Source organism: Crocodylus siamensis, chromosome 9 (assembly GCF_052110815.1).
Source record: "Crocodylus siamensis isolate JL-2025a chromosome 9, ASM5211081v1, whole genome shotgun sequence".
NCBI lineage: Eukaryota > Metazoa > Chordata > Crocodylia > Crocodylidae > Crocodylus > Crocodylus siamensis.
The window spans coordinates 37,419,743-37,445,690 of NC_143403.1; the positions used below are offsets into that span (position 1 = coordinate 37,419,743).

General features: G+C 45.4%; 1 protein-coding gene across 4 annotated transcripts in view; it reads left to right on the forward strand.

Annotated features, from left to right (window-relative positions):
- Positions 1–1,150: 1,150 nt before the first annotated feature.
- KATNB1 (katanin regulatory subunit B1) overlaps positions 1,151–25,948 on the forward strand; it is a 31,613-nt gene continuing 6,815 nt past the window's right edge. Inside the window, exons 1-17 of one of the 4 annotated variants that reach the window (XM_090063136.1) lie at positions 1,151–1,174; positions 1,745–2,037; positions 4,718–4,848; positions 11,874–11,991; positions 14,642–14,742; positions 15,340–15,381; positions 17,027–17,110; positions 18,102–18,217; positions 18,734–18,805; positions 19,039–19,189; positions 20,298–20,485; positions 20,833–20,963; positions 21,762–21,812; positions 22,006–22,082; positions 22,691–22,810; positions 24,797–24,946; positions 25,386–25,462. In XM_090063136.1, the coding sequence (XP_089919262.1) occupies positions 1,998–2,037; positions 4,718–4,848; positions 11,874–11,991; positions 14,642–14,742; positions 15,340–15,381; positions 17,027–17,110; positions 18,102–18,217; positions 18,734–18,805; positions 19,039–19,189; positions 20,298–20,485; positions 20,833–20,963; positions 21,762–21,812; positions 22,006–22,082; positions 22,691–22,810; positions 24,797–24,946; positions 25,386–25,462 (1,649 nt within the window). In that variant the 5' untranslated portion in view covers positions 1,151–1,174; positions 1,745–1,997. Of the gene's footprint in view, positions 1,272–1,494; positions 1,638–1,744; positions 2,038–4,717; positions 4,849–11,873; positions 11,992–14,641; positions 14,743–15,339; positions 15,382–17,026; positions 17,111–18,101; positions 18,218–18,733; positions 18,806–19,038; positions 19,190–20,297; positions 20,486–20,832; positions 20,964–21,761; positions 21,813–22,005; positions 22,083–22,690; positions 22,811–24,796; positions 24,947–25,385; positions 25,463–25,948 lie in introns of those variants that run through there. The other 3 variants (XM_090063133.1, XM_090063134.1, XM_090063135.1) reach the window with 3 other exon arrangements.

Genomic DNA, 25,948 nt, shown 5'->3' on the forward strand with positions numbered 1-25,948 from the left:
ATGACACAACTCTGGTTGGCAACAACACTGACAACACCCTGTCCCTTTCACTGCTGCCCCCATTTTGACATCAAAACATACTCCTTTGATCACAGTGCATTTCTTTTTCTTTTAACACTACGGGCCAAATAGGGAAAGAACACATTTAAAAGGATTTAGATATGTGGTGCGTATTCAAGTCAGGAGGGCCTGACAGTTTTCATGAAAGAACCCAAAATTTACACAAAAGAATCCTAGGAAATAGCCAAAGCAACCTCTGATTGTCTTCTTGAACTCCAGGCACTTTGGGGAGGTCTCAGAGAAATACAGAAAAGCAAATATAATGCCTATCATTTAAAAAAAGGCGGAGGGCGGATTATTTGGAGGACGATAAGCTTGTCAACCAAATTTGACACCTAGAGAGATAGGGATTAAATGATAAACAGTCCTTTTGTAAGCATCTAGAGAATAACTCATAGGTAAGAAACAGCTAAAATGGACTCGCCAAGAACAAGAACCAAGGCAGCTGAGAGCGCCTAGAGGGCGGGCGGCAGACGTGGCACATCCGAGTTTCAGTGAGAAGCTTTCGGACGCGGCCCCGCAAGAAGGTATCAAAAAGAAACGAGGGACACATGATTTACTAGAAGCAGGTATGCCCCCGCAGCTACTGGCGCTGCGGGGAGGGGCCGCCCACAGGCAGCGCCCCTCCTTCAAGTAGTCTGTGTTACTCTGCCCTAATCTACCATGGCGGCAAGGTGGCCACACAACTTCCCAGTCTCTCTCGCTTTCTCCTTCCTCATTGGCTACGAAGTGCGTGTTTGGATGGGGTCAGGTGGGGGAGACAGTCCGCTAATAAGCACTGCTCTCAATGGTCACAGGCGCCGCGGTAACTAAGAGGCCCAATTGAACCATTATTGGCCTCGCCGCTGCGGGCGGGGGCGGGTTTTAACCATTCTGCCTTCTGATTGGCCAACGTGACTGAAAGAGACGTCTCCACCGCGGCTCCTCACTGGCTGAGGAGTGGCGGGGATGGCGGTCCGCTTTGATTGGTAACACTACTTCCCGTGGGGGCGGGCCCGGATGCAGTCGGTGCGTGTGATTGGCGGAGCTCGGGGAGGGCCTGGGTTGGGCCCGAGGTTTGTTGTGAGGGGCTGGTTGTCAGGCAGTGGCCAATCAGGCTGGGGGATGGGAGCAGGTGGGCGCCGGCGCCGGGAGCGGGGAGCCGGGCTCGGGGGCGCTGCAGGTGGGGGGAGGGTCCGTGTCGGTTCGGCTGGGCTCGGCTCGGCTCGTGGGTGAGGGGCTTATTCATCCGGGCGGGACGTGAGCCCACGGGCACGAGGGAAGCGGGGCAGGGAGCCGGGGGGCCTCCCGCCCCTCCCCCTCCCCCTGCCTCGTCCTCCACCCACCCCTCCCCTTCTCCTTCTCCCTGACACTGCGGGAACGGGGGGGCACAGGCCTGTCGTGGTGCCCGCGCCCCCCCCCCCGCAGCACTCCCCCCACACAGAGACCCCCCCCCAGTGCTTCTCAGGGTGGACACGACCTCCTGGTACAGGGTTGCGCAAATCGGGGCAGTCACGCTGACTTGTCCAGGGTCAAGCCCAGGAGCTGCCACTGCGCCACTGTCAGTAGACCAACAACAGCAACTGGAGTGTGGCCAGGTCCAGTTCACCTGCCTGTCACACCCTCATCTGTTTTGTTTCCAGGCTTTCCTGAGGGCTTCATCTATCACATGACATCGCCTGACAAATTCTCTTTCCCCCTCCAGGCAGCTGCCATGCTGATGCAGACCAAGGTGAAGACAGAGCTTGAGATCTGACCCATTGGCTAGATCCACCTTCTGGATACAACTGTGCCCGACCTTCAAAAGACCAGTTGCAGGAGCCCAAATGTGGCGGAACAGCCCAAAGAGCAGGAGCTGAGGCCTGTGGGGTTGAGCCCTACAGAAACCGATCTGCCAAGTGAACCGTTGCTTCTGTGAGGGCACATCTGTGGCCACCAGCAAGTAGCCAAAGTTGGGAATGGCAGGTTCTGTTGCCACCAAAACAGCTTGGAAGCTGCGTGAGTATCGCTTGTGGTGGTTCTCCCCGTCCTTTGTTAGACAGGACACTCAGGTGCCACCAGGTGTTGTCAGCCACACCTCTTAGAAAGAAAATTGAGGCAAAGTATAGGGTATTCCTCTTTCTGTCATCAGAAAATAGTTGTTAAGTTCTGGGTTTTTTAGATTAATTCTCATACTCTTTTTCTCAGGCAAACTATACATTTCCAGATGATATTAATGTTATACAGGAACCGCTGGGCAACAGATTTGAGCCCTTTACAGACACCAACTCTGCCACAGGATGTGATGCATGTCTGGTATCAGTTGTCTCTCTTGGTTGTTTTATACTGTTGCCCTCAATGTGACTACAAGTGCAGTAGTTTCTTGAACCAGATTTGGAAGGGCAAGACGATCCTTTAGACCTGTATACCCTCCTCTCTTGGTACTGTCTTTGGTGCCAGCAGAACAGATTTATCAGGTTCTAATTGTTTGCTTTTTTGTGTCTCTGAACACAAGTGATAAAGCGATAGAGTGATAAAGCAGCTGTGAGATGCCCAAGACAGAACAGGAGAATGGATCCTTGTGGCAAATTATATTTAGGGGAGAGGTGCAAAGAATGGGTAGGAGGCATAGGAAGCAGTTGTTTTTTTCTAAATATGTGTTCTGTGGTAACTGTTGGAGATCCAGAAATGGATTAGTAGGAATATAGTCATTGTATATTGCTAGCTAATGTGCATTAACAGAGCCTGTATAGTGCCTATCCTTGCTGTATACCCATTATTGGTAAAGACTTCTGTTCATACTTTCCAGGCAAAAAAAGACTGTCCTCACTTCCTCTCCTCAAATTCTGGGAGTCATAAGTTATTGGAAAAACAAGTGCATGGTCAGTTTCAGATCTGCAGTCCATTTCACTTGAGAAGAGAATCTAAATTCTTCGTCTCTAATATGACTATACCTTACCCTGTTTTAGCATCCTCTTCATCATAAGAATTCTGAGTGATAGAAAAAGATTTCATCATGATAATTATGAGTTTAAGGTTGCTGAGCCAGTATGTAATAGCACTTTATGAAAAAGTATGGAGGTTTAAGAAAGTCAGCACTTTAGAGAGACAGGGTGCCACTAGTAAAAAGTTATAATGTGATATTTATAATCAAAGGGATGAAGGCTTCAAAGACTCCTGAAAATTATAGCAAATTGTTATGCTATCGAAGAGGAGCTGCTGACACCTCACAATAATAGACTTCAGCACGTGCTCCATTGAGTCTTTAAGAGTCAGTGAGTCCTCTAACACCAAAGAAAAATTTATTGAGCTAGTATTGTTTATGACTTTTCATTCTTTGCGTACAAATATACTGAGGTTTTGTATTGTCACATAGGTCTTTCACTATAGTGTAAGTACATCTTAAGCAAGTGTCCCTTCTTCCTCATTTAATTAATGACCTAATTACAGTTGTAACATGAAAGATGTTTCTCTAGCTAATGTGAAACTTGCATAGTTTCATTTTCAGGAGGGTGCTTTGAGATCTCAGATCAAAGTGCATATAATTATTTTATTATTCCTGCTCTCTACTGTACCTTTGGATTAGTGACACTTGTTATTGAGTGAGCTGCTTCTCACACCCTGTTATCAAAATGAAGGCTGGATTAGCTACTACCTAATATTTCTATAAACACATTTCATAACCAATTTTATACAAATGTAATGTTCTTTTTAAAAAAAAAAGAACTTTGAGGGTTTAACATAGAAAATTGATAAATATACCTGCCAGCACTTTGGGTGGGTTAAAATGTCCTTTGATGTAAAACTAAAATAGATCTGTCTATGCAAACATAGTTTGATTTCATTTCCTCTTCTCCTTCATTGTGGACTTGTCTCTTTCAGGAGTGCTTGGGAAATTCCTGCACTATTTTCTTTCACACAGTTTTCATAAAAGAAACTTTCCTTTTTTTCATAAGCAGTCTTTCTTTTTAGTCTCCATTTTCATATTCATCCCCATAAAACATATAATCCTCTTTAGCTTTTCAATAAGGAAATCCTTTTTCACTGCCACAGGCTTGCTGTATTGTTCTGTTTCACCTGTGTTGCATAGTGAGAACACAGACAAAACCTCTGCCAAAGCCTTGGTAGACAGGAACTCCACCTATAACAGGTGCTGAGTCTATTTTTTCTCTGTAAGATAGCATGCAGCACTACTACTAATCTGCCAGTTTGGCTGAGGCAGGGTAGTCTTCACTTCTATTCTCCAAGACAGCATTAGGGAGTCTTCCTTTAAATGGCTGGTAGGTGCTTCATACAATGTCAGCTTCTGTGACAATTTATCTTGTCCAGAGAGTGGATCCAGATATAACAGGTAAAGTAGCTTTGGTAAGCATTATGCTGGAGCCCAGCAAATTCTCTTTCTAAAATCTCTTGAACTGCTATTAGTGAGAGAAGTCAGTCATTGGTAACCACAATGACTAAAATAGGATCATAAAGGGTGATCAGCAGACACTGCAAAGAGAATAGAGCTTACAGAGCCAAGAGCAGCTGTTGTAGGAAAGATATGTAGCATGGTTTCTTATCTAAACACTAGGTTGCTGCAGCTTGTCTAGTGGAAGCTGGGAAGTCATTGTGAAGAACAAGGGTTCTTAGCTTCTTATAGGGGAGCTGTACAAGAAGAATTGTTGTAGTGATTATTTGTTCACTTTGTTTTATACAGAAGAGATCATAGCTCACAGCAGCAATGTGTCTTCACTGGTTCTGGGCAAAAGTTCAGGTCGACTGCTGGCAACTGGAGGAGATGACTGTCGAGTCAATATCTGGTCAGTTAACAAGCCCAACTGCATCATGGTAAGAGCTGGGTGGTTTTCAGCTTGCTTGGGGGTACAGGCACAAGCTGCAAGGTTGGAGTGATGGGGTTCATCCCTGATCCATAGCATATCAGTGCAGCTGAATGCGTGATACTAGCATGAGTTAGACTGACCTGAATCTGACTTGAAAAAAGAACAGTAATCTGTTTTGTAGTTTTTCCTCAAACAATCCAGGATGTCTGACCACTTCAATTTCATATGGGCCTTATATTTACCCATATATTTACCCAGGTAATAAATCTTGGTTCTGTTGTTACTGGATGACAGATAATTAAATGCTTAATTTTAGGGCAGGTTTTATAGCTCAACATTTATGATGGTCATCTGCCTCATATTCACTATATGCATCTACACATTCATTACTGCACCGTAATTATGGTGCATTAAGTTTAGTACCTATAATGACAGGTATTAAATGTACCGTAATCGGCACTACTCTAAATTAGTGGAGATGAATTTTTGTTAGTGACATTAATGTGCATTAGACTAAATCTACAGAACACTAGCAGATTAGCACGGGTTTTGCCTGCTACAGTAATGCACAATCGAATTAGTCTTCTGTGCATTAAGCATCTTGTGTAGATGCGCCCACTGTCTATCAGTGTGCTGAAATGGCATATGGAGTTGATCCTTCATAGGGAGGGAGCATCTGTGCACAATATACTAGACATCACTGCAATTAGAGTAAAATTTCCAGAGTAATACAGGGTGACTTGAGCACATACTAATCATAAAGGCATCTTTTATTCATTTATGCTGCCTCCTCTTTATTTGATTTGGTGGTGTGGAAGCTAAGCTAGACAGAGAGAGTTGCTGCAGGGAAAGGAGACTGTTTCCCCTTTTTCTTTCATAGTATCATAGTGCTTAGGGTCAGAAGGGACCTAAACAGATGATCAGGTCCAACCCCCTACCCCAGACAGGAATGAGTGCTGGGGTCATAATACCCCAGCCAAATATCTATCCAGCCTCCTCTTGAAGACCCCCAAGGTAGGAGAGAGCACCACCTCCCTTGGGAGTCCATTCCAGATCCTGGCACCCCTAACCATGAAGTAATGCCTCCTGATGTCCAGCCTGACCCTTCTTTCTAACAATTTGTGGCCATTATTCCTAGTAACCCCCGGTGGTGCCCGGGGGAACAGAGTCTCACCCGGTTTTCGCTCACCCCCCCCAGGGAGTTTGTAAATGGCCACCAAATCCCTTCTCAGCCTTCTCTTGTGGAGGCTGAATTCAGATTCAGGCCCTTTAGTCTATCTTCATAGGGCCTCGTCTGCCCTGACCAGGCGAGTGGCCCTCCTCTGAACCCTCTCAATGCTAGCCACATCTCTCTTGAAGTGCAGCACCCAGAACTGGACACGGTACTCCAAGTGTGGCCTGACCAATGCTGCATAGAGGGGAGGGATCACTTCCCTGGACCTGCTTGTGATGAATCTGTAGATGCACAACAAGATGCAGTTAGCCTTACTGACTGCTTCCTTGCATTGGCGTCTCATGTTCATTTTGGAGTCAACAATGACTCCAAGATCCCTTTTTGCCACTGTGCTGACAAGAAGGGTGTACCCCAGCCTATAGGTGTGTTGCTGGTTCCTTCTCCCTAGATGCAGTGTCCGGTACTCGTCTGTACTGAATTCCATCATATTCTCACCCACCCACCTTTGTAACCTGTTTAGATCTAGCTGGATTCTCTCTCCCCTCCAGCATGCCCACCTCACCCCACATCTTGGTGTTGTCAGTGAATTTGGACAGCGTGCTTTCCACACCCACATCGCTGATAAAGATGTTGAACAGTACAGGCCCCAGGACCGAGCCCTGGGGGACTCCACTGCCCACATCCCTCCAGGTCGAAAATGATCCGTCCACCACCACTCTCTGGGTGTGACCATCTAGCCAATTTGCCACCCATCTGACTGTGTAGGCATTGATGCCATAATCACCTAGTTTTTTTGAGAGAATGCGGTGAGAAACAGTGTCAAAGACTTTCTTAAAGTCCAGGAAGACGACATCCACCTTGACACCCTCATCCAGGAATTTTGTGACCTGACCATACAAGGAAGCCAGTTTAGTCGGGCAGGATCTGCTCTCAGTGAACCCGTGTTGGTTGCCCCTGAACATTACCACCTCCCCTGCTGGGCCCTTGCAGGTGTGTTCCTTGTTAATTTTCTCAAAGGTCTTCCCAAGGACCGAGGTGAGGCGGACTGGCCTATAATTGCCAGGGTCCTCCTTCCTCCCTTTCTTGTAAATGGGGACCACATTGGCCCTCTTCCAATCATATTGTACTTGGCCAGAGCCCCACGAGCGTTCATACAGCCATGCCAGGGGCCCCGCTATGACCCCCGCCGGCTGAAGAGCATCTGGACCTGCTGATTTAAATACATCCAGCCCCTCCAAAAGTTCCCTAACTAGGTCATCCCTGACCCTAGGCATGGCGGTGCCTCCCCTGGGTCCATCCGTAATCCTAGTGGGGGAGATGTCCCAGTCCCTGTTCAGAAATATGGAGGCAAAGAATTCGTTAAAGAGGTCAGCTTTTTCATTTGCTGCAATCACCGGATTGCCAAGGCTGTCCTATAGGGGCCCTATGTTACCCAGTGCCTTCTTACTCCCTATGTATTTGAAAAAGAACTTTTTATTATCCCCAATTCCGGTCGCTAGCCCTAGCTCCATCTCTGCCTTGGCCTTCCTAACAGCCTCCCTGCAGTCGCAAGCAACAGAGATGTAATCCTCCTTGGTGATAGTCCCTTGCTTCCATTGTTTGTACGCCTCCTTTTTTGCCCTCAGACATTCCTGGATGCCTTTACCGAGCCATGGGGGCTTTTTAGCACTCCTGCCCCCCTTGGGACTGACTCCCTTTGAGCCCAGAGGATTGTCTCCTTGAGGAACAACCACCCATCTTGGACTCCCATCTCATTGAAGCTCCGAGACCCGAATGCCTCTCCTTCCAGTTTTCTTAGTTCATTCATGTCAGCCCTCCTGAAGTCAAGGACTTTTGCCTTACTGCTTGCTTTCATAGCCCTACGCTGGATAGTAAATTCCAGCAGGCGATGATCACTGTCACCCATGTGGTCATATGCATGTTTCATGAAACAGTCTTTCTTTTTTTGAATATTCTTCCTTTATCATGTATACAAGAAGTCTTTTGTCCTTATTAACTGCACTGGACCTGTTTCTTAGAAGACTTAAGCAAAGTTTTTACAGAATTTTTTTGATGTCACAGCAATATGAATCTAGACAAGCACTGTTGTCCAATGGTGGAGCCATAAGATTGAGCATTTCTCTACCCTTCTGATGTGAGCAGAGAGAACCAGAGCCCCAGTCCTGGACCTCCGAACAGGCTGCATTTTCCAGGAAAGAGAAGAGGCAGAACCTATTCTAGTGTTGTTTTGTTCAATAAAACACATTTTTGCAGAAGGTAGAGAGGGGTGGGTGGTTGTAATCACCAAGATTTTCTGCTCTGTAATTTGGAAACATTTTGTTTGCATCTTTGATTTTTGTTTAGTAACTTAAATTGCCACAACTCCTGTTTGTTAGAGGGAGACAAATGATATTTTTTTCCAAGAAGCTTTGTAACCCTTAATCTGAGTTTGAGCTTTCTGATCCTTGTAATAGCTGCAATCTTACAGAAGTGCAGTCCCAAACTGATTTAACTTCCCCCCTGATCTTCACCCCTAACCAAATTACATTTGGACAGTTGGGTTTTAACTTATAAAGGAAATGTCAGGGAATGGCATGTGGCTTAAATAGAATAGGCTTGAATTATTCAAGGGACTTGTGCTAGGGACAGCTAACACCTATATTAGAGCGTGGAATAACAGTATTGATGTAGTAATTCCAAATACCTAATAATAATCTTATGTAGGGGTGCGCCGATAGAGATTTTTTTGGGCTGATATCAATGGCTGATTTTTAAAGAGCCATATCAGCCGATACCAATCCAATTCCAATATGCAGCCGGGCAACTTGGAGACCAGTGTTGGGCTGGTAAGTCTGTTTTGGGGGAAGAAGTGGTGTGGAGGGAAGGGGTGTGGAGTGAGGGCAGATTGAGGCCCCCACACTGAGGGAAGGAGTGGGGCTGGGGCAGGCATTACTCAGCCACCGCGGAACAACTGCAAGTGGCTCATCGGGGTTGGGGGAGGATGGCTCCCGCTGCTGCCCCCCAGATCTATGCGTGGAGCAAGGACGGGCTGCAGCTGGGGGCTGCGGAGGGGTTCTGGGCTGGGCTGGGCTGTGCTCAGGGCGGGGGCAGCGCTGGAAGGAGGGTTATGGGGGGGAGGGGGCCTGCAGCCACCTCAACATTTGCTGTAGTCCCACTCCCAGTGCTGCCGCTGCCTGTCCCAAGTGCAGCCCCAGCCCAACTGCTTGCCAGGAAGAGCTCAGCGCCACCCTGGCCCCAGCCCACAATGGGAACCTCCCTGTCCCACGCGCATATCAGCAGGCACAGGCCCCACATGCCCTCCAGAGGTGCATGCAGCAGTGGGAGCTGCCCCCCCAGCATGCTCACGGCTCCGCCCTGTGCCCTGCCCCAGCTGGGCAGCGGCTGCCCCAGCCTCACTCCCTCCCTCACTGCAGGGGCCTTGATCTGCCGCTTCCCTTCCCCCACGACAGACTTAACAGCCAATGCTTCCATCCAAGCCGCCAGACTGTGCTCCTGACCATGTGCATAGAATCATAGAAGTAGGGTCGGAAGGGACCTTGTAGATCTTCAAGTCCGACCCTCTGCCTGGGCAGGAGAAAAACGGCTCAAATGACTCCAGCCGGGTAGTCATCAAGCCTCTTCTTAAAGACCCCCAGGGTAGGAGCCAGCACCACTTCCCTTGGAAGTTGGATCCCGATCCTAGCCGCTCTAAATGTGAAGCTGAGCACATGCACAGGGCATTTATTGGCCACATCAGGCAAAGAAAACCAACTGGTGATGCTGTCTATTTTCCCTATATTGATGCCGATCTGATACGGGACCAGTGTATTAGTGCACCTCTAATCTTATGCACAATAACTAGATTACTAGAATGATTTTCAATATTTTTGTGATGTGTTTTGTTTTAATTGAAATGCTTTTCTGTAGCCACAGTATTTAAATAATTTGTAAATAAGTAAAAATGTTCAGGTCTTTGAGGATGAAAACTACTGTTTACTCAGGAATCACTGCATGTTGCATCATGCAAATACTCCACTGTTACACCACTCTTGGTTAGCAGCATGTGCCTCATTGCTTGCAAGAAGTCTTTTAAGTAGTCACGCTAAGTACAGGTGTGGTTTTGCCACCAGGTCGTGACACTTGTAAACCATTTAGAATAAACGTAGTGTAGTTGCATCTATACAGCAGATTTTTTTACAGTGTCAGCAAGACCTGACTTAAGTATCCACACCTTCCCTGTAACTACCCAGGTTTATATCCATGTATTCTGGAAGAATTTGGGAGATTGTCTAAGAGTATCTCAGCAAGACAGAGCATGGAAGATATTTACCTAACCTGTTCTGTAGTTCTTGGTGCAGTACCCTTCAAGTAATACACCATTCTGGGGACTAATGGAAGAAGGGCAAGCCAAGTTGCCCACATACTTAGGAAGTCTTGTCTGTGTTATTGAAAACCAAATGCTAGTTACCACAGGGATATTAAATTCATCCATCCCCACAAGCCAGATATGGGTCATGGGGCTGGTCCGTGGGCCAGATAGGGCCCACAGATCAGTGTTGCTTGCTGAATCCAACATGCAGGGCTGGTCTGATGCAGGTGCATCATATGGTGCATGCCCTAGACTGGTCCTGTGCACCATGTGCAGTGTGCACACTGGCTCCAACCCCAGGTATAGCACACACCAAACCAGGTCCATGTGACGCATGAAAAACTCAAAGCTGGTCCAAGACCCATAAGCAGTACTGTGGACTGGATCATGGGGTTCTGCAGCTGCATATTTGACACTTGTGGGTTACAGCATAGACCTCTGGCATGAGCAGCACATGTTAAATCCCATAATTACTAGCTAAGTATTACAGTTGAGTTGTGTAGAGCTGTTCATGTTGCTAATTAACTGCAGAGTAGGTACAACCTTAATATTCCATCCAGGTATCTTTGTGGCAGATGTTCCATCTTTCATAGATTTCGTAAACATTAGGGCCTGGAAGGGACCTCATGAGATTGAGTCCAGCCCCCCTCCCCACCCCCCGCCATATGCAAGCAGTCAGCTGGGATCAAGTGATCCGAGCAAGAAAAATATCAAGAATGTTTTTTGAAAGAGTCCAGAGTAGGTACTTGCACCCTCTGGGGGAAGTCTGTTCTAAACCCTGGACATTCGCACCATAAAGAACTTTTTTTTCTTATGTCTAGTCTAAATCAGCCTTCCTGGAGTTTATGGCCATTAGACCTTGTTATCCCTTGGGGAGCTGTGGTGAACAGCTGTTCTCCCAGGTCCTGATGTACCCCTCTTATGTAATTGTAGGCTGCTACCAAGTCCCCCCCTCAGCCTTCTCTTTTCCAGACAAGACTCCCAAGTCCCTCAGCCTCTCTTTGTATGGCAGGCTTTCCAGACCTTGGATCATACAAGTGGCTCTCCTCTGGACTCTCACAAGCTTCTCCACATTCCTCCTGAAATGGGGGGCCCAAAACTAGACACAGTACTCCAGCTGTGGCCACACCAAAGTTGAGTAAATCAGAAGGATGATGTCGCTGGTTTTGTTTGAGATGCATCGGTAGATGCATGCTGGAGTTTGGTTTGCTTTGCCAGCCACAGCATCACATTGGTGACTCATATTCCTCTTCTGGTCAGTCAGGACCCCCAAGTCTCTTTTGGTCATGGTGCTAGCGAGCATAGCATTGCTGAGCTTGTAAGTATGTTGAGGGTTCTTCCTACCAAGGTACAGCATCTTACATTTCTCAGCATTGAAGTCCAGCCCACCTTGAGTTTTGGTCAACCCACCTTGAGAGCCAGTCCAAGTCAGCCTGTATCCTGTTGGATCAGGGTCTTCTAGAAGTTGGGTCTCAAGTCCATTGAATGCGGCTGTTAATTTTCTTTGCAGAGCTTGACAGGCCATACAACGCCAGTGGAGAGCCTGAGGATCAGTGCAAATGAAGAGCTCATTCTAGCTGGGTCTCAGTCGGGATCCATTCGAATTTGGGACTTGGAAGCTGCTAAAAGTAGGTTTCGTTTTTCCTTTGCTGCCTCTTGTGTGTACACAGGAGGACAGTGTAGTCTGGGGAAACGCTGCAATGTATCGCTGCTGATCCTTTATTAAGAAGGGTCAGAAGCTGGAATGGCTCTTTTCAACAAGTGTACATTTCCTTCAGTTCAAAGGTGGTAGTGGTGATAGTGCATTAAGCAGTTTCTAACTGAGGCCATTTGCCTGCACACTAGAAGAGATGTGCTCACACCTGGTGTTATCTTTGGATGTACATAGGCTTATATGGAACCTGATGTCTGGGAGTTTGGCCTGTGCATGTGCAAGTCAGTGTTCCCAATCAGTTTCCGTATGTATGTGGGTTAAGTTAACACATAGAAAATGCACTTGGACTGCCAGCTTTTTGTCTGGTTTTTTAAGTGTGCATTAAATACCTGACCTTGTTATTGTTAAATTTAGTCAATTTAAAAAATGAAAGAGTGAATTTAGGTCCTACACTTGTCTCTGTGTTGCCTTCTTCAATTGCATGTTTTGTTTTGTAAACTTATTTTCCTTCCTGTTGCATGACCACACAAGCAGAAGTGGCCGACTCAGTGATGGACCTGAAAATATAGAAATGCACAAAGTAGATAAACACTTAATCTTCTGTTTACAGTGACATTAGGTGATGCTTTTTTTTCAGGAAGGAGTGTTGTTTTGTTTGTTGTTTTCTAGCTTTATAATAAATTGCCTCTTTAAGGTATAGACTTGTATAACTGCCTGATCTTTTAAATTGATAGTGTTAAATTTATTACACTATGAAAGCAAGGTTTTCACAAAACCCAAGCTTACATTTTAAAAAGAGAATTTTGATGTTCTAGTAGAAATGCTTAAAAACAAATCAGCGTTCCCTTGTAATATGTTAGTTGAGCATTGGCATGATAAGGACCTGCCAGGGAAACTTACTTTCATTTTCTTAGCTGAAAAATATAGAACATGAATATAGAATAATGACAAATGCTTTTTAAAAATATATATATTACAATGTAAATAAACAGATGCTACTTAAAATACCTTGGCTAGTAATGCTGGGTAGCTTTTTGGCTTCACTGACAGAAATTGTGTCTGATCTTGCATTAAGCTTGGCCATGATAGTAAGTAGTGGCTCTGTAGTTTCTGGGTAAATAGCCTCTCTTGGTCTGCCTCCATATCTAATCGGTCACAAGAATCACAGGTCTGTCCCAGATGACTGATTACCCAGTGCCTTAGTCATGGTCAGAGCGTTTCCTTCTAGAAATTGGATTCAGTATACATGCCTACTCAGAGTCATGTGAGACCTGAGAATTCCTGCTGAATTGTAGTTACAAGGTGACAGCCTGACTCCTAAGCATCCTTCTCTCTATACATTATCTTCATACAACACCAACCATTAAATATCACTGGAGGAAGCTAGTATTAGAGCATTGATAGTGGAAGTTGTGATTTGTGTATCAACTGACTAGACACAAAGTCATGTGGAAGGGCGTGCCCTAGAAAACAATATAATGGCCAGTGAAATGTCCCTTTATCTTCTCATGAACAGATGAATGTTGGCTAGTAGGCCTGTGCGAAGCGGCTAGTATTTGCTTCAGATTCAGATTTGGCCAATTCAGGGGCAGTGATTTGATTCAGTGAATCAAGCAATGTCCTGAATCGATTCAGCCAAATCTGATTTGGAGATTCAAACAGGCCCCATCCCCTGCTGGCTCTCCCAGCCTTGTCAATGGCTGCCCGGTCCAGCCCCAGTCTCCCAGCTCTTTTAAAAAAAAAAAAAAAAAAGCCCTGCACTTACCAGCTGCTGCTAAGTCGGGGGGTGATCCCTACTGCCCCCAACTACCCCGCACTGCATGGAGGACTCTGCCACGAGCCCCCCGGAAGCCCCAAAGGCTGCTGCTGAGTGCGGAGCTTTTTTTTAAAGAATCGGGAGCTGGGTCTGGGCAGGGCAGCCATGGGGAGGGGCTGGGAAAGTGGGCAGGGTTGTGGGGGGGCGCTTAGGGGGGCTGGGAAAGCAGACAGGGGATGGGGCCTGGTGGGGGTCCCCCCATGGTCTCCTCCCCCTTCCTCCAGCCCCCACTACTCCCACCCCCTACTTACCGGCATGGAGTCCAGGTCCAGCTTCCTGCAGCAGCGAGTGGGGACTGCTCGAATCTCCGAAGCTCTATGACTCTCTTCCAAATCCATTTGGAGAACTTCAAATCAATTTGGACCTTTTATTGGTCTCCTGATTCAATTTGGATTTGGAGATTTGGCCACCAAATTGAGCCAAATCTCCTCCAAACTGAATCAGCACCCAAAGCTTTGCACAGCCCTATTCGCTAGCTATTTTAGCATGGTGATATTCCATTTACAGCATGTAGCTCTTTGACCACTATGAATGGTTTCTGTGCCTAACTTCAAGAATTGCAGTAAGCGATGCTGAACCCTTGATCTGGGAACAATCCATCTGGTATTGTTGCTTTGTCTTCCAGAGGTGGACTCAGAAGTGTGCCTAAAATGATGTAAATGAACAGCCTGTGTACAGCACGGCCAACATATGATATTTGTGTGTGTCTAATGTTGAAGTTCTGAATGGCTGAATTTCTGCGCTTTCTCTGGGGGGAAAATGAGCTCTAATTGTTTGTTCTCTTTCTCTGCCACTTACCTCTTTGCAGTTCTTCGTACACTAGTGGGGCACAAAGCAAATATCTGTAGCCTTGATTTCCATCCATTTGGAAAGTTCGTAGCTTCAGGGTCTCTGGACACTAACATTAAGGTAAAGCTGATTTTCTCTGGAAATACTCTCTCTTCTCTGTGCCTTTATATTAGGTGGGTATAGATGGTTTGGTTTGGTTTTTGTCATTAGTGGAGGCTCATAAGTCATCCTTTGCATCTGTGTGGACTTGTGCTTGTATTTTTATAATTGCAATGTATCCTGATGAGGGTTTGATTCATCTATTATGGAATGTGGCTAACTTTTCAAGTCCCAGTATTAGAGGCCAAAACACACCTGGTATGAGTAGGTGCAATTGCATTAAAATAAATGGAGCAACGACAACTCAGCTAAGTCTGCATGCGTCGCTAGGAATTTACCTTTCATAACATGATATGTTTTGTCAATATTTGCTTTCCCTAGACAGCTGAAGGCTACAGAAGGTTCCAGTGCTATTTCCACTTGTGTGGATGCCAGGAAATATCTTGCGTGGAATTTGTAATAGCTCATTCATCTGCTGCATGCCTCTCCCATAGCCCTTCTACAGTGTTTATAGATGCTGTAATATGGAGAGTTGTAGCTCTGCTATGATGTTTCAGTGTCTTTCACAGCTGTAGTCCTAAGGCTATATTTTTTTTGCTTCTCTTCTCTTTCCTCCAGCTCTGGGATATTAGAAGGAAAGGCTGTGTCTTCAGGTACAAGGTAGGGTGCTTCACTGTTCTTTGAAGAAGAGGGAAAGTATCATCTCCAGTTAACTTGTAGGAAATTCCATGACTTGTGCACTCCATGTCTTGACCATAAATGGCTTGACCTCCTGTAGAGATCCTTAGTGAACAGAAAGGCAACATCAAGGGCGGGCAATTATTTTGAGCGGAGGGCCGCTTACCCGGTTTTGGCAGGCTGTCGAGGGCCACATGGGTAGCCCCACCCCTTGACAGGTGCCTGGCCCCTGGTCACCATCTAGGGACCAATGTCCCAGGGCCAGCACCGGTGGGGCCCAAAGCAGGGTGCAGGCTGGCAGGGGTGTGTGGAGCCAGCCTAGGCAGCATCAGCAGGGAGGGGGGAGCTGGCCCGATTCCATAGGACCCCTGCCAGCTGGGACCCTGCACTCCTGCCACCCTGCTCTGGGCCCCATTGACACTGGCCCCGCGAAACTGGTGCAGGCCCTGAGCTCCCACTGGCTCCCCGCCCGCTTATACCCAGTGCCCCCCAGCCCCATGGTACAGGTGTAGGGCAGCGCACAGCCCCAATCCCCTGCTCACCAGCAGGGAAGAAGCTGGTGCTGAGCATGGGGAAAAGTGGCCCCTCACCTGCCCCATGGCCGGTGCCCCACGCTGCAGGTGCTCACAACCTGCGCGGGGCTGTCTGGAGAAGGCACAGACAGCCTCAGGCGTTGGCCATGGGGCAGGTGAGAGGCCACTTTTCCCCATGCTCGGCACCAGCTTGTAACACGGTAACAAGGTGGTGCTGAGTGTGGTGGGGGGGGAGGCAAGCAACCCCTCCCCACCCTATGCCTGACACCCCACGGCCAGTGCCCCATGCTACAGGTGCTTGCAGCCCACGTGGGGCTGTCCAGAGTGGGCACAGGCAACCCCATGCGGGCTGCAAGCAGCTGCAGTGCAGGGCACCTGGCATGGGTGAGGAGGAGCCACTCCTTCCTTGCCTGGGGTCCCCCTGCCCCCAGTTACCTGAACTTCCTGCACCAGGGCAGCCACCTCCCAGCCCAGAAACCCAAGCTGGGGCTTCCAGCTGGGGGGGTGGGGCCAGGCGCCCGGCTGTTGTTGGAGCCCACTGGACTTCCCTTGGGTCCTACTGCCCTTCCTTCATGTTATTTTTGACAGGAACCAAGGGCAGAGGAATATTAATTTTCCAAATTTTTTAAGGGGCCCTGCAGGCCGGATGGAATGGCTCACGAGTCGGATCCAGCCCGTGGGCCGTATTTTGCCCACCCCTGGGATGCGTGGACTGTAGGCTGGCTGACACATGGACCCTTTTTTTTCTCTACATACCAAATTGATGGATTGCCTTTTTAAAGTCTCTGAATTGTTAGGCCTTGGTCTATTGAAAAATTGCTCCGGTTTAACTACATCGGTGTTAATTGATACCATCTACTTTTAAATTGAGTTTTCATCCAGGGTTCTGCACCAAATAGTTTTTTTTTTAATCTTATGCAGACTTGAGTTCAGGCAGGGTTTTATTGTTTTGCAGGCTGGAGTCTATAATACTATAATCAGCATTGCTGATTTTAATATATTAGAGAGAGACAATATAAAATGGAGAGAGAAAAACGGAATTTTCTACCAAGACTCCAAAAAAGGTATATGTTGTATGTGTTTTGTCTTTGTAGGGTCACACACAAGCTGTTAAGTGTCTCCGATTTAGTCCTGATGGCAAGTGGTTAGCATCTGCTGCAGATGATCACACTGTAAAGGTACAGCATTTGGTATCTAAGACTATGATAACACCTTATGCCCTCTCAAGGTATGCAGAAATTCAGCGACCTTTTTTTTTTTTTTTTTTACTGGGCATTGCCAGTCTTCTTCCCCAGTACTGTGTTTACTGTGCAATGTGAACCCCTTTCCCTCATAGGATTGATCTATAAACAAGGGCCTGTGTGATTGTCTGGCAGCCCCAAACATTCCAAAATGAGCTGTGGCTAAGTGAAGTGTACTTACTATCTGAGGGACAAGTTAGTGCCCTGCACCTGAAGGTTCACGGTATATTGACTGGCAGAAGAGTCAAACCAAATACAAAATTAATAGTAGCTTCCTGCCTTAGTTTTTTTGTAAATATTACTAGTTGACTTGCCCCTGGCCTGTGATTTTTGCTTTGATTTTGCACAGGAAAGGAAAGCTTCATGCATTGTAACCTATCTTCTCTTTCCAAAGTGCTGTCAGGGGCAGAGCAACTGAACACAGCCAGAAAAAGAAGTCAGAAAAGAATTGGTTCAGATTTCTTCTGATGTGGTATAGAAGGCCCTAGACAAAAGTCTGGTTTTACTTTCCAGCTGTATTCAGATGAACTGGCCAGTTATTGCATGTAGGAATTAAAAATGAATAGGAGATAAAGTGAAAAATAGACCCCTGAGCAGGAGTGTAACATGCAACAATCAGAACATTAAAAAGTACATTTAATCTATTGGAGAACCCACTGATAATATATATTTTCCTGCTGTGCCCTAAATGAGAGAGAGAGAGATTCTTCTTGGGCATGTCAACAAATAAAAGTGAAATTGGAGAAAAATACTTAATATTATTGAGACTGCTTTACAGCCATGATTGGGGTGGGTTTTTTTGTTAGAAGTGGGGGGTGGATGTATGTAGGTGGGACTAGCAGATTTCTGGCAGAGGTGAATCCAGAGTGTACTAGAAGATCCAACTGTGGATTGTTTCTAGAACAGAACTATTCTATTCTTCCTCTAGCTTTGGGATCTAGTGGCTGGGAAGCTGATGTTCGAGTTTACAGGACACACGGGCGCAGTAAATGTTGTTGAATTTCATCCCAATGAATACCTCTTGGCTTCAGGCAGCTCTGACAGGTATGCACATGGAAACAAAAAGCAAGAAGCTTATGCATCAGCTCCCATACCTTGTGTCCATCTTCCTAAGAATACTGCTGCATTTGGGTTGTGTGATATACCTGTCATGGAAGGAGCTGGTCAGATCACAACTGCAGTGTTCAGCGCATGCAGATTCTACCATATACATTCAGAATTAGTGTAGCAGAAAGTGCTAACTCAGTATTGGCAAACTAGACTTGGGCTGATTTGTAAATGCAGCCTGTTTTTAGGTTGAATGACAGGCAGTTCTTCTTTACTTTACAAGTCATCCATCGCTCTGGGTCATCTCTGGATACCTGGAGAGCCAATAAGCATGGCCCAGAGCCACCTCCTCTAGGTTTCAGTATTAACACATAGCAGTTAGCTTTCTTGTAGTAATTACTATAATGTTTAATATTAAACATCACGCAAGATGATGCCTGGCTGTGCCTGGCTAGAATGCAGTAGGCATTAAATGAATTGTACAATTATTCTTTCATTGCACTGTGTGTACAGGACAGTCAGATTCTGGGACTTGGAGAAGTTTCAAGTGGTGAGCTGCATTGAAGAGGAAGCCACTCCTGTCAGGTATGCCACAGTGGATAAGTTAGTGACCTAACATGGTGTGTGGCCTTGTTTTTTCTCATTAATGGGATGCCTTGTTGTGCATGTGCTCTTGAATATGTAACTTGTCCACAGTGTTCAAGTTTATGCTCTGGTCAAAAGATCCAGTGAAGTTGGCTGTTCAGCCCTGGTGTCCAGGAGGGAGGCAGAGACGGAGTGAAGGTTTAGCTAAATGTTGTTGTCTCTTCCTTTCCCAGGTGCGTTCTTTTCAATCCAGATGGCTGTTGTTTGTACAGTGGCTTCCAGGATTCACTGCGTGTGTATGGCTGGGAGCCTGAGCGCTGCTTTGATGTGCTGTTGGTGAACTGGGGGAAAGTGGCTGATCTGTCTATGTGCAACAACCAATTGGTGAGTGATCCTGCTTAAGATGGAGATAAGAGTATGTGCAGTAACTAGTTAGTCCCCTGGCTCTGAGTTTTCAACAGTAGCAGTATTCACAGTCCTTGTGGTGTGCAGCTTGGTCATATTCATGGCCTTAATATTTGTATGGTGAGTTCAAAGTGACACAAATGTGAGAGCAATGATCTCTTCTTGGGTTGCTGCATGTATGGTTTTGTACTTAAACCCCACTTCAGGACTCTGCATTCCTGAGGAAGGAGTGAGTTGTAGTTGGGATTATAATCACTTGGTTTTTTTTATCTTTGTGCTCAGATATTTCACCTCACATGTGCATGAAAGCTATGAGCTCAAGTGCCAAAAGTGTGATTCTACAAAGGAAACGCTAAGTTGCCTTGCTATTCCACTGTTATGAATGGAGTGGAAATAAAATGTACCTTACATCACTTAAGGCCCTGACAGCTGTGAAGAAAGCCCAGGTTTCCTGATTTCACTCCCATTCACCAGCCTTGCCCATGCTGCTTCAGTTCTTCAGTAGTGTGGCCGTTCACAGTTACATAGTACACTTCTTGTCTGCACTTAAATGGAACCTTATCTTCTCCTAAATGATGCCCTGTGAGATGGTTTTGGTTACTTTCCCAGTAGATTGTTCTTCATTTTGTTGGCACTCCAAAATGTTAAAGTACCTTCCAGTGACTGTTTTGGCATTACTTGTTTTGAGTAGTTTCTCCATACTATTATGTGATTTCTTTTTTAAACCGAAGAAACTCTTGGGACTAGATCTGAGTGGGAAACTGAGACCTCAAACACTTTTTCTTCTAGCTCTTGGGACGAAGACAGGGAAGGCCACCAGAGTCCTGTGATTGGGACACTCGCTTTGCATGTAGGACTTGAACTGTGGTTTCTCATATCCTAAGCGAATGCCCTAACCACTTGGTTACTAGCTCTTTCAGAGTGGAGTGGGGAGGGATGTCTCTGATTTTGATGAACTGCTGTTTTCCAGTGAATAGATAGTTCACTGAAAATTTTCCAATTGGCACTATTTGGGATTAATCCATGATACCTCATTTTAGAGCAACTGTTATCCTGGTCTCTGAAAAAGTTACTGTTTTGTTCACAGATAGGAGTGTCCTATGCAGAGTGTACAGTCTCTTCATTTGTTGTGGACCTCAGCAAAGTCAAAAAGTCTGGCTCCATTCTTCATGGGCTAATTAGGGATGACAAGCCTCTTATTCAGCCCATACCCACAGGGTCCTCCCTTAGACGCATCTATGACAGGCCATCAACTACCTGTAGCAAGCCACAAAGGTAAGGATGAATTTTGTGTGTGCATCTCCCCACAGTCCCAAATTGTAATGCACAGAGAGCACTTTTTCACACATGCTTCAGGGATGGCGGGGTGGTGATACACAAGATACCGTAGTGTATCAGCATCCCCATGCTTCAAAATGGCTGGGCGGGGGTGGGGGCACTTAAACTAAAGCGCATTTGACCATGTTCCAGGAGACTCAATTAATCGAGTCTGCTTCAACGCACTGTAATTACAGTGTGGCGGAGCAGCCTCCATGCTCGTGTACAGGCACCCAGAGGGATTGGTGCTCTCTCATCAGTATACCCTGCATCACCTCTCATGATTGGATTTCTTATCATCATAGGGTAAAACACAACTCGGAGAGTGAGAGACGCAGTCCCAGCAGTGAAGATGACCGAGATGAGAGAGAATCAACTGCTGAGATCCAGAACCCAGAGGATTATAAAGAAATCTTCCAGCCCAAGAACTCCATCTGTTAGTAACAGACTCTATCCTGTACCTAAGTTAAAGTTCAGGGGCTTCAGAATAAAACCAATTCTAGGGATGAACTTTGACAGACGTCCCAGTGACACAGTCTGTACCTGTTGGAATTTAGAAAACCATTACTTAGAATTTTGTGTTTAATTCCAGGGATGCTGACTCAAGGGTGACACGGACAAATTGTTGGAAGTTTGCATCTATTTAGCATACAGTGAAGCAGATTTTAGACCCTCATTTAAATAAAGGCGTAGCCCAGAGAGTACAGAATCTGACAAGTCATCTTGAACTGAATGCCTTTTTGTTAAGATCAAGAGAGACTACTGCTTTATAGGACCTTTATTCAACTAGAATTCTGGCAATAGGTACCATACAGTATATTTCCAATTGCTTTGATTAAAAATGGCAAGGTTATAAATGTCTACTTCAAAACCGACCTACAGCCATTTAGGCCAGTAATAAATTAAAAATAATATTAGCTACTTAATACGTTATTAATAGGAAGTATTTAACTTAGCTGCCTCTGTTGTTGATGTCTTAGATGTTTACACATATTTCAATTTTAGTAATGTAATTGCACTTCCCCCTGACTAATGAAATACATTGATTTGTTTGGCTCCTTGTAGCTGCAGTGGCTACAAACCTTCAGCTAAAGCGAAACAATAATAAAGGCAATCTCTGGAGAAGATACAGCAAACTGGGTTATCAGTGGTTGTGCTAAATTGACTTGGTTGTTATAAGTCATACAGATCCAAGGCTGACCTAATATATGACCCTACTTTTAACTTTTTATAGCTCGAACTCCTCCACGAAAGACTGAGCCCTTTCCAGCTCCTCCTGAGGATGGTGAGTTAGCACTGTCCATCTGATACCAAGGAAGGATGAGGGGTATGAGGTCCTTCTATAGGAATTTACTTATCTATTAAACATCTACAGTTTCCTGCTTTATAGTCAAACAGTCAAATTATGTAGAATCTTTGCTAAAAGGTTGTAAAAGAAATATAGTGCAACTCTTTCTGTTTTTTACCCCTCACCTCAGAACCTCTTACAGTAAAGGAAGCAACAAAGCCCAGCCAAACTGTGGATATTCAGACCCCATTGCCAAAGCAAGAAAATGTACGTATCCTGTGTCCTGTTAATCTTTCAGCATCCTGTCTTCAGAGTAATTTAAGCACGAGTATTACTGTTACTTTGCTAATCATGCCAGTTCCTCCATGACCTTGTGCAAGGTCAGATCTTTAGCAAGAGAGATGGGGATGTAGGCCAGGCCTTCAGCTTGGATTCATTCCCCAGCAGGTTTTGACTCTGCCTCTTTCAATTATTTTTCCACATTTATAGCCCTGTTTCTCCTCACCCCTCAAAAGCCAGTGTACCCTGAAGACAAATAGCTGCCAAATTTAAATAGTCTAAAATTCTTACTACTTTAGATCTTCTCCATCCACACTGAAGCTTGTGGCCATCCATCACCTCATTTTGGATGCTTTTAACAGTGAAACTTAGGACTTTGCACTTTCCTTGTTCCTTTCTCCAAGACATCTCCAGAAACTCCACAGGCATTAATTAATCCCTCCATGGTTCTGGGGAAATATTTGATTTCATTCAGTCATGCCAGTAAATTGGAGATGGGCCTTGCTCCAAAAAGGATAGGTGGGTTAGGATAGAGGATGTGAGGTCTTGGGCAGAGTACTGTTGCTGATGCTCTTACTCACTTAATTCTCCTGCAGCCTGACCCAGTTCAGATGCCACCAATTGCCTCCTCAACCCCTGTGTCCAGGGCAGAGCCATCAGTGATTCCTGCAACCAGGGATCAGCCCATCGGGTTGAAGGCCTCTGACTTTCTGCCAGTAAGTAACTAGCTTTTTACAAAGGAGGAGCGATAGGTGGTTTGGAGAAAAAAAGGAAGGAATTGTGCTTGGCCTGGATGTGCTGTGCTCCTGCGTACAGGTGCTGCCATTTATGACCCAGTACAAGTATTGCTGAAATGAAGTTGGTCTTTGTAAGTTAAAAGAAATAGATGGTGCATTATCCTGGCAACAGTTAAACCATTAGGGCATCCATACGCAAGTACAGAGGCTGGTCCAATGCGCTGGAATTCCAGTACATCAGAGCAGACTTGATTAATAGAGTCTGCTGGAGTGGTAATTCCTGTGCTCCAGCAGCCTCCTGTGTTTCGTGTATCAGCATCCTCACATTTTAAAAATGGCCGCCATTTTTAAGTTCAGGGACACTTGATACACAAGACACAGTGGCACTATTAATTAGAGCGGCTCTCGGAGCCACTCTGATTAAAATGCTGCCCCCTCCTATCGCTGGACTACATGTAAAAGTGCTCTTAGATGCCGTATGGGTGAGAGAGATAGAAGCAAGAACTAGGCAGAAGCCTGCTCTCTCACTCCTTAGTATTGTCCTTTCCAAAGTATTTGCTCATGTTCAGCTTTGATTCAGAACAAGCAGAGGGAGCAAACCTATAAGATGAGCTTAGGGGCAAAGTAAGCAACAGGGCTCTTTAAACCATAATCTGTTAGGTAAAAATTGCCCCATGATGTTCCTAAAGCTGCATTTCAGGTCATTGAATGAGATGGCTGAGGGAGAGCAGCAGTCCCATTTTCCCTCAGAATGCCTCTGAGCAGAAAGACACTCCCCTGTCCCGTTGTTGCTGTGTTGTGTATTATTTGTATTACAGTGGAGCAGAATCCCATTGCTCCAGGTGTTGTGCACATTGCAAATATGCAATGAAAAGATGATACCTGCCCCTGAAGAACTTAAGTCTATTTTCAGCAGGAGGGTGTTGACAGGCAGAGACACAGGGAGAGCACATACGGTTCCATGTAATCAGCACTAGTCCAGCATACCAGCTGCAATGCCATTCCTCTGTGTTTGTACACATAACTGCCAGGGTCAGTTTTTCTCAAAATTATTTCATTTGCATCTTACTGCAGACTTGGAAAAAAGAAGCTTCCAGAATCTCCCTGGGTGGGGGGGAGTTTTTTTCCCTACCTAAATTTGAACAAGGTGCACTCCTGATCTCAACCATAACTATGACCAGATGAAGAGGTTCAGTCTAACTAGCAAATGTATGAGTTTCCAGCAGTATGAGCTGGGAGATTTATGCTTTTTTATGAGGAAATATGTGACCAACTCTGTTAAAAATTTCTAATTAGAAAGGATTTGTTTAACAAGAATTTTTGCAATTTTTTATATATGTTAATTTTTTTTACAAATTTGTCCTGTAAAAATATTATGAGATTCCCCTAATTTTAGCACTCATTTTTAATTGTCAGCAGAAGGAAAACAATTGAGGGGAAGGGGATGATGAGAGGAGCTCCATCTATACCTCAGAATTAAAACAACTTTAAAAAAAGTTGAGATATTTGGAATTGAAGCCAAATAGAAATTTCCTTTCCAAATGTCTCAAAATAAAAACTGCTCTTCTGGAAACTTACCATGAAAAATCAATACTTTTGAAAAGAAATATTTTAATAGGATGTTTTTGGTTGTGTGGAGTTTTTTTGTTTTAAGAAAAAAAACTCCACAGGAAATAATTTATTTTTCTTCTAGCTCTAACTTTTATAAACTGGAATCAGTTTGTTCTTAAAGGTCACTTTGAGCAAAAATTCAGGCTTGCAGAATAATACTACTTTATCCATTTCCTTACTCTACCAGAAGAGTCAGACTTTTGTGCATGGATATGAATTCTCATATAGCCCATAGTTCTACCCTAGGGGAAAGGGATGGCTGTCAAAATAAGCCCCCTTTAAATGTCTCTGTCCAGGGCATCTTGTTCTGCCATGAGTGATCTGTTAGAGATTTTCCTGTCTCTCACTCTACAGGCTGTGAAGAACCAAAGCCAGACAGAGATAGTGGATGAAGAGGCCATGTCCCAGATAAGGAAGGGCCACGAGACCATGTGTGTTGTGCTCACAAGCCGCCACAAGAACCTGGACACCGTGCGGGCAGTGTGGAGCACTGGTGACATCAAGGCAAGGAAATGGGGATTATTTAGGGTCAGAGACAAATCAAACTTCTTGGGGTATAAAACTAAGGCAGTTTGAGCAGCATTTGCAGTTGGTCTGGAGCTGCCTCTGACCCTCAGACTACTGGAGGATGCAATACTGTAGCATCCATTCCTAGCTTTGCACCTCAGATTGATAATACCTGATTCAAAAAAAAGTGCAGGAAGGAGCATTGCTTGTCTGAGAGCAGAATGGGAGTAACTTTGAGCTTATACAAGGCTTCCTGTGAAGGAAATGGAGGAGTGGATGAGTATGTTGCTGAACAGTAAGATGGCTGCTGGCAACAATCTACCATATCTGCCTCCCAATGTCCCTCTCCTTGTTTTTAGAAAGTGATGCTTAGGATAATCTCAGGGGTCTGTCAGTGTGAGCCTTGCACTAACTTTCCTGCTTCCTCTTCCTTCAGACATCTGTGGACTCTGCTGTGGCTATCAATGATCTCTCTGTTGTAGTGGACCTCCTGAACATTGTCAATCAGAAGGCGTAAGTATTAATGGCTATTACACCTGTGTAAGGATGTCTCTCATGATTGCCTTCTGGGGCTGCCCAATCTGAAATTCGTTAGGTGTGTCTGCCTCACATACAGTGAAGTGTGGAGTTTTTTGGTAGCTGTGTAGCTGGGAGAGGGACACAGGGAGCTGTGTAGTCAGAAGAAATACTAGACAAGCTTTTGCCATTTCTTACTTTGTCCTGATGCACAGCATGTATGTACCACACCATAGTGAAATGTTTTTACCCTTGGTCAAATCTTTGAGCCTGTAGTATTCTAGCACTAGTTGTTGCAGTGCCTTTGTCTTTAGCAGTTAGTATTACTGAAGAAAACCAAGTCTTTTGGGAAAAAAACTTCATGAAATAATTCTCCCGGAAAGCAGATTGACAAAAGCTGCTGTTATGCCTCTTTCCATCACAAGGTGGAGAGAGGGAGCTCAGGCTCTGAGCTGAATTACCAGGGTATTTGTGCCTGAATGT